At 64.8% G+C, this 7,586-nt stretch overlaps 1 protein-coding gene across 1 annotated transcript; it reads right to left on the bottom strand.

The window, feature by feature from the left end:
* Positions 1-1,730: 1,730 nt before the first annotated feature.
* Positions 1,731-5,411, bottom strand: LOC118251842 (D-threo-3-hydroxyaspartate dehydratase-like). The gene is made up of 7 exons (XM_035554431.1): positions 5,263-5,411; positions 4,887-5,167; positions 3,783-3,969; positions 2,385-2,506; positions 2,122-2,311; positions 1,907-2,012; positions 1,731-1,836 (listed from the first exon to the last, which is right to left on the bottom strand). The coding sequence occupies exons 1-7, from the start codon at positions 5,409-5,411 to the stop codon at positions 1,747-1,749; spliced, it is 1,125 nt and encodes a 374-aa protein (XP_035410324.1). The 3' UTR covers positions 1,731-1,746.
* Positions 5,412-7,586: the final 2,175 nt, after the last annotated feature.

A 7,586-nucleotide genomic window follows, 5' to 3' on the forward strand; every position in this document is an offset into this window, starting at 1 on the left:
CCCTTTTTCTTGTGTAGGGGTCGGTACGGGTGTACGTATGGTGTGTGCAGGGATAGGTGTAGGTGTACGTGTGGTGTGTGTAGGGGTAGGTGTACGTGTAGGTGTACATCTGGTGTGTGTAGGGGTAGGTAAAGGTGTACGTATGGTGTGTGCAGAGATAGGTGTAGGTGTACGTGTGGTGTGTGTAGGGGTAGGTGTACGTGTGGGTGTACATCTGGTGTGTGTAGGGGTAGGTAAAGGTGTACATATGGTGTGTGCAGAGATAGGTGTAGTTGTACGTGTGGTGTGTGTAGGGGTAGGTGTACGTGTAGGTGTACATCTGGTGTGTGTAGGGGTAGGTACGGGTGTACGTATGTGCAGGTGTACATATAGGCGTATGTATGGTGTGCGTATAGGTGGGGGTAGGGGTAGGTATAGGTGTGTGTGTAGGTATAGGTGTGCATGTAGGTGTATGTACAGGTGTGCATGTAGGGGTAAGCATAGGTGTACGTATGGTGTGTGTATAGGTGTGTATCTAGGGATAGGTATAGGTGTACATATAGGTTGTGTGTGTAGGCGTAAGTATAAGTGTGTGTGTGCAGGTGTACGTGTAGGGGTAAGGTGTACATGTAGGAATAAGGTGTGCATGTAGGGGTAAGTATAGGTGTACATATATTGTTCATGTAGGTGTAGGTATAGGTGTGTATGAGGTGTAGGTATATGTGTACATATGGCGTTGGTGTAGGTGTACATATAGGTGTCTATATAGGGATAGGTATAGGTGTACATATAAGTGTGTGTGCAGGTGTACATATAGGTGTGCATGTAGGGGTAAGTATAGGTGCACATAGGGTGTGCATATAGGTGTAGGTATAAGTGTGCATGTAGGTGTAGGTATATGTGTACATATGGCGTTGGTGTAGGTGTACGTATAGGTATGTGTGTAGGGATAGGTGTAGGTGTACATATAGGTATGTGTGTAGGGATAGGTGTAGGTGTACATATAGGTGTGCGTGTAGGGATAGGTGTAGGTGTACAAAGAGGTGTGTGTGTAGAGGTAGGTGCGTGTAGATGTACATATAGGGGTGTGTATAGGTATAGGTGTGTATAGGCGTATATAGGGGTGCAGGTGTAAGTACAGGGAGGGGTGTGGGGGTGTAGGTGTAGGGGTGTGTGTAGATGTACAAATAGGGGAGTGTGTAGGTATAGGTGTACATACAGGGGTGTAGGTATAGATGTGTATAAAGGTACGTATAGGAGTGTAGGTGCGCGTGTATAGGGGTGCGTGGCCACTTGGGCTGCCCCGTTTCATCCACCCCACTCCCACCGTGCCCCCAGGACCCCGTCCCCACCCCACACCCCATCCCAGGCCGGGCAGTTCCCATGGGGCGGCCGCATTGGGATGAGCCGGGTGGTGTCGCCCTGCCCCGGCTGGGCCCCAAAACCGCTGGATTTTGTCCCAAAGAGCCCAGAGTGCCTGCAGAGGGGGGGAGAGGAGCTTTATTGACCCCTCCTGGGTGGTGTGGGTATGGGGTCTTGGTGTGGGTACGGGGTCTTGGTGTGGGTACGGGGTCTTGGTGTGGGTACAGGGTCTTGGTGGGGGTACGGGGTCTTGGTGTGGGTACGGGGTCTTAGTGTGGGTGCAGGACCTCAGTGCAGCATGGGCGCAGGACTTCAGGGTGGGCGCAGGACCTCGGGGTGGCTGCAGGACCTCGGGGTGGCTGCAGGAGCCCCGCACGGCGCAGGACCTCGGCAGCAGGACGATCTCTACCAGCCGCGGACGGGGTGCCAGAGGGCCACCACCTCGCCCTCCTCGTGCACGTAGTAGACCGGGTGCATGGCAGCCGTGGCGCAGGCCTGCGGCGGGGGAGGAGGTGAGACACACACGGGGGGGGGGCCAGCGGGGGCCAGCGGGGCCAGTACTCACGTGGAAGGGGACGAGGGCCAGCACGGTGCCCACCGGGAACCTCCCGAAATCCAGCTGCCCGCTGGCGGGCTCCAGGAGCCCGTGCTCCTGCGTCAGCCCCACCAGCCTGCGGGGACGCGCCGTCAGGTCCCCGCGCCGTGCCGTGCCGCCACCCCGACCCCTCTCTCTCCCCCCTCCTCCCCCCCCCCCCCCCCCCCGGTGTCCCCAGCGCTCACCGGAGCTGGGGATGTCCCTCGACGGTGGCGCAGCCGGCGGGTGACTGCGCCCAGCCGTGCAGGCTGAGCGCCGTCCAGCCGCAGTCCACCAGCAGCTGGTTGCGGTGCGGGTAGTGGCCGACCACCCTGGTGAGGACGCGGATGGCCACGTCCTGGGGCCGGCAGGAGCCCAGCAGCGTCTGCTGGAGGTCTGCGGAGAGGGTGGGTGGGTGGAGGGGTCCCAGGGGGACGCCGTGCCCGGGGGGGGACGTGGTGGTACTCACCGTAGAAGATGTAGTTGCCCGGGTGGACCTCGGTGAGCTCGGCCATCTCGGGGACCGGGTGGCTGCAGGACGGCGTGGAGCCGATGCTGGCCTGGGGACACGGCACGCCGGCCTGGCGCAGCCTGGTGGCGCGGGAGGGGCTGTCACCACCCCCGGGCATGGCCGAGGGGGATGTCACCCCCCCCTCCCCGGGTACCATGGGCATGGGGCTGGCGGTGGCTCTGTCACCCCTGGGTGCCACGGGGTCCCCAGCGTGGCGAAGCGCCCGCGCGAAGGGGACCTTGCCACACGTGGGGAGCCCCAGGACGTACAAGGCGACATCCGGATGTGCCGGGGTGCCACCCCGATGTGCCACCCCATGCCTCTTGATGGTCTCAGCATCGCCCAGATGTGCCCGGGCGCCCCCAAACCTTTACGGGGCGCACCAGTGTGTTCCGGCGTGCCCTCCAGATGTGCCCAGATTTCCTCCAGATGTGCCCAGATGCCCTCCAGATGTGCCCAGATGCCATCCAGACGTGCGAGAGCTGCTCAGATCTGGCAGGGTCGTCCCCCCCCCCCCCCGAGGTGCTCCATTTTGAGCCCTCTCCCTTTTGTGCCTTCCCCGCCCGCTGTGCCAGAGCCCCCCCAGGTGTGCCCAGGACCCCCCCAGATGTGCCCCAGATGTGCCCAGATGTGCCACCAGTGTCGTGGCAGTGGGGTTGGTGACACGTGTGTCCCCCAGCTTGCTCCTGGTGGTGGTGCCCCCCCCCCGGTCCAGCACTGGATGTTGTGGGGGGGCCGGGACACCCGGAGCTGGGGACGGGCTGTGCTCAGTGCCCCCCTCGGGCCATCTGGGGGGGGGATTTGTCCCAGGTCTTGAAAAGTGGGGGCACAACGGGTTCCTCAATGGGACCCCCTCCACTCACACACACACCTGGAGGGCGTTTTGGGGCATTTTGGGTTGCAGCACGTCCCCGTGCGCCTCGGGGACCCGCTGACCTCATGGGGCAACGAGAGGCATCCGGCCGCAATTCGCTCCGGGATGCGAAATCCCACTCGTCCCTTCCCTGGGGACAATGGGGGGGGGGGGGGGGGGGGGCGGGGGGACACACAGAGCCCACTTCAAAGGTGGCCGGGGCATCCTCGTCCGGCTCCCTGGGGCGCCGGGGCTTTGTGGGGCCCCGCTTTATGGTGCCGGCAGGAAGAGGGCGATTTGCATTTACAGCCGGGGCCGTATCGGGGCTGGGGCTTTTATGGGACGGAGCGGGCCAAGGGGGTGGGCGCAGCCTGCAGCCCCCATAATAAAAATCCCCCGTAACTCTGCTCAGGGTTTGGGGCCGGGTGAAGGTAAATTGGGGGGGGGGGGGGGGGGGGGGGGGGGGCGTTATTTGGTGTGGGGGGTGTGGGACGCAGACTCACGCGGCCACAAAGTCGAGGATGGCGGCGGTGGTGGCCCTGGCGATGGCCTGGATGGCGGGCACGCCGCTGCAGCCGTAGGTGTTCCCGCAGTGCGCGTAGACCCCGACCAGCGTCACCTCCTCCGGAGCCTCCTCCGCGATGGCCCGGGCCAGCGGCAGGGCGCCGGGGTCCGTGGGGCGCACGCCGGCTGCCGGCAAGGGGATGGGGTGGGGGGACCGGCTTAAAACGTGGGGCTGGGGGTGTCCCACTGCCATGGGGTGGGTGGGGATGCAGGGGCCGAAGTGTCCCTTGTGGGAGATGGGGGGGGTGGTGGGGACACAAGGGGCGTGCGTCCCCCATGGAGCATCCTTATGGGGTGTGAAGAGGGGGTTTTGGGGTAGGGGCGTGATGCCCCGTGTTGGCTGAGCTGCTGGGGTTTGGGGATTTGGGGCTGGGGGATGCATGGGGCATCTCGGCCCCATGGAGCATCGTTGTGGTGGGTGGGGGTAAATGGGGTTGGGGGGGGGCTTAAATATCCCAAGTTGGCTGAGATACTGGGGCTGGGGGCTTTGGGCTCACCGTGGAGCGTTGTCGGGGCAGGTGGCTGCAAAAGGGGCTTTAGGGGCTAATGGCTGGGCTGCTGGGGATGGGGACACCTGGAATCCCTCCCCCCAAGGAGCAGGTGATGGGTGAAAAGGGGTTTTTGGGGGGGGGGGGGGGGGGGGCTAAGGGATGCATAATGGCTGAGCTGTTGGGGCTGGGGGTTTGGGGACTTATGGGACACCGCCTGCCCCGTGGAGAATCCCTGCAGCGAGTGGTGAAAAACGACTTTTGGGAAACTTGAACACTTCCTTGGGGTCAAGATGCTGGTGGTGTGGGCTGTGGGGTTAGGGACATGTGTTTCCCCATGGCACATCCATGTAGTAGGTAGCTGGAAATGGGTTTGGGGGCTCACGGCCCCATACTGGCTGGGGGCTTTGGGACACAGGGGACATCCCCGCAAGCGGGTGGTGAGGAATGCCATATTTTTGTGGGGCTGCTCAACCACCCTATCCGTGCTGCTCCACGGGGACCGGGGGCACCCGGAGCCCCCCTGAACCCCCCCTCCCCCGGGCCCGTCCCCACCTCTGCCGTTGCCGCAGTCGAGCTTGAGCCAGACGAGCCAGCGCTTGCCGCCGGCGAGCGGGCGCCGCCGCAGGCGCTGCAGCGCGCCGGGGCTGTCCAGCAGCACCTGGAAGGCGTCGAGGCGCTGGGCCAGCTCGGCGCACTCCTCCAAGCGCCCGGCCGGCAGCGGGTACGCCAGCAGGATGTCGTCGAAGCCGCCGTCGGCGAAGAAGCGCGCCTCGGCCAGCGTGGAGACGGCGATGCCGCGCCGCGTGCCGCCCGTGGCCAGCGCGCCGCCCTCCCTGCCAGGAGGGGTGGATGAAGGGGTTTGGGGTTGGTCTGGGGGGGTAGGGGGGATGTAGGGGGGGTTTGGGGACAAGGTGGGGGCGGCACTCACAGCGTCTTGTGGGTCTTGACGTGGGGACGCAGGCGGAGGCCGAGGGCCCGGCAGCGCTCCTGCATGCGCTCGGCGTTGCGGCGCGCCGTGGCACGGTCGACGGCCAGCGCCGGGGTGGGCAGCGCGTCCAGGCGGGCGCCCAGCCACATGGTGGCACTTCTTTTTGGGGGGGGGGTGGAGGATGTGGGGGCTTCAGGGCTTGTGTCCCCCAACCGCCTGGCCCCGCAACCCTATGGGGATGGGGGGGGGGGGGATTTGGGGTTGCTGGGAGCCGGGGGCTTCTCGTGAGCTGAGCAGGATGCATGAGACAGGGACACCGGGGACACTGGGAACACTGGGACTGGGATTGGGACACTGGGAGCAGGGACACTGGGAACAGGGAGACTTGGGGCTGGGGAAGCTGGGGACAGGGACATATGGGACACTGGGACAACTGGGACACAGAGACTGGGACACCTGGGGCTGGGTCATCTGGGATTGGGACACCTGGGATTGGGACATCTGGAACACTGGGACTGGGACACCTGGGGCACCTGGAACAGGGACACTTGGGACAGGGACACCTGGGATTGGGATACCTGGCGCAATGGGAACAGGGAGACCTGGGAAAGGGACACCTGGTACTGGGACACTGGGGACAGGGACACGGGGAGAATGGACCGATGGGTCTGGGACACTTGGGACTGGGATCTACGTCCCGGGGACAGCTGGGCCCAGGGTTTGGGGTCGGGGACACGGGGGACAGGGCCACCCGGGCCCTATAGCAGGGCTCTCCCTGTCCCTCCAGCAGCGGTGACAGAGGCCAAGACCCCTCTGGGAGGGACTCACCTGAGCTCAGGTGCCTCAGTTTCCCCACCGCCTCCCACCGAGGACATCCCGGCGGCACCCCGAGCACCCAGCCCTGCCTCCCTCCCACCCGTCCGTCCGTCTGTCCGTCCGTACCTCCGCCGCCGCGGCTGCTCCCGGCTCGGCTCCCGGCGGCCTCTGGCTGGTGCGGTTCCACGTGACGCCGTGGGCACTCGCGGCCAGCCCTGCTCGGGGACAGAGGTCGCTGCCAGCCGTGGGGCCCCGGCAGTGCCGGGGCAGGGGAGGACACGGGCGCCGCGGCCGCTCGGCGCCTGGGGCCTGGCACGGGGACGGGGTGGTGGCGTCTGGGGACAGCGGCGGTCCCAGTGGGGGTCCTGTGGCCGTGGGGATGAGGAGACGCAAGCCCCCAGAAGGTGTGGGGGGGGGACTTTGAAGGGGTTGTGGGGACCCCGTGACAGTGGGGACAAGGGTGGGACCGCCAGGCTCGTGACACCTCGGTGCAGACCTCGGTGCTCGTGGCGCCTGGGGACCCAGCTGAGACCCCACACGCTCGTGACATGTGGGGACGCGGACGTGTGGCCCCCTCCCCGCCACTCGTGACACACGGGGGGAACATGGGACACAGCGGGAACCCCCATGCTTGTGACACGTGGGGACACAGCAGGGACCCCCATGCTTGTGACACGTGGGGACACAGCTGCCAAGCCCCCCCTGGTCCTGACACATGGGGACACTGCTGCTGAGCCCCCCCAATGACTGTGACACATGGGGACACGGCTGCTGGGCCCCTCACGCTCGCGACACGTGGGAGACAGGCTGGGGGCACCCTGTGGTCGGGACATGTGGGGACCAGGCTGCTGTGCCCTCCACCGTGGTGACACGTGGGGGACATGGCTGAGACCCCCCACGCTCGTGACATGCGGAGGCAGCCTGCTGAGACCCCGTCACCATGACACATGGGGACATGTTTGCTGAGCCCCCCACCCCGATCATGACACGTGGGGACATGGCTGAGACCCCCCGTGTGTCACAACACGGCTGAGACCCCCCACGCTCGTGACACGTGTGCCTCCCGTGTCCGAGTGGCACGGGACAGGAGGTGGCTGCCGCGCATCCCCGTGTGCCAGGCAGGCTGGGGACAGCCCCAGCCCTGTGGGGACACCCGGGCAGCCCGCAGGGACACGGGGGCCGCTGGTCCCCTGCCCGGAGCACAGCCCGTGCCAGCCTGGCCCCGCTATGTAGGGCAGGAAGAATGGGCCCCGTGGCTCGCCGCATCCCAAAAACACAGCCTGGGGGGGGGGACGTCCCCAGCAGAGACAGTTCGGGGCAGACAAGGGCCTTGTGCACGTTTATTTCTTATAGATAGATATATTATTATTCTTTCTTTCTTTTCTTTTTTTTTCTTTTTTTTTTTTTTTGTAAAAGAGCTAGAAATCAATAGAAAAACCAGTCGGGGAAGGGGGCAGCCGGCTCCCGGCCAGCGGGTGCGGGAGGGGGGACATGGCACCCCCCTTCCC

The sequence above is a fragment of the Cygnus atratus genome, chromosome 2 (genome assembly GCF_013377495.2).
Source record: "Cygnus atratus isolate AKBS03 ecotype Queensland, Australia chromosome 2, CAtr_DNAZoo_HiC_assembly, whole genome shotgun sequence".
In the NCBI taxonomy this organism is placed as follows: domain Eukaryota; kingdom Metazoa; phylum Chordata; class Aves; order Anseriformes; family Anatidae; genus Cygnus; species Cygnus atratus.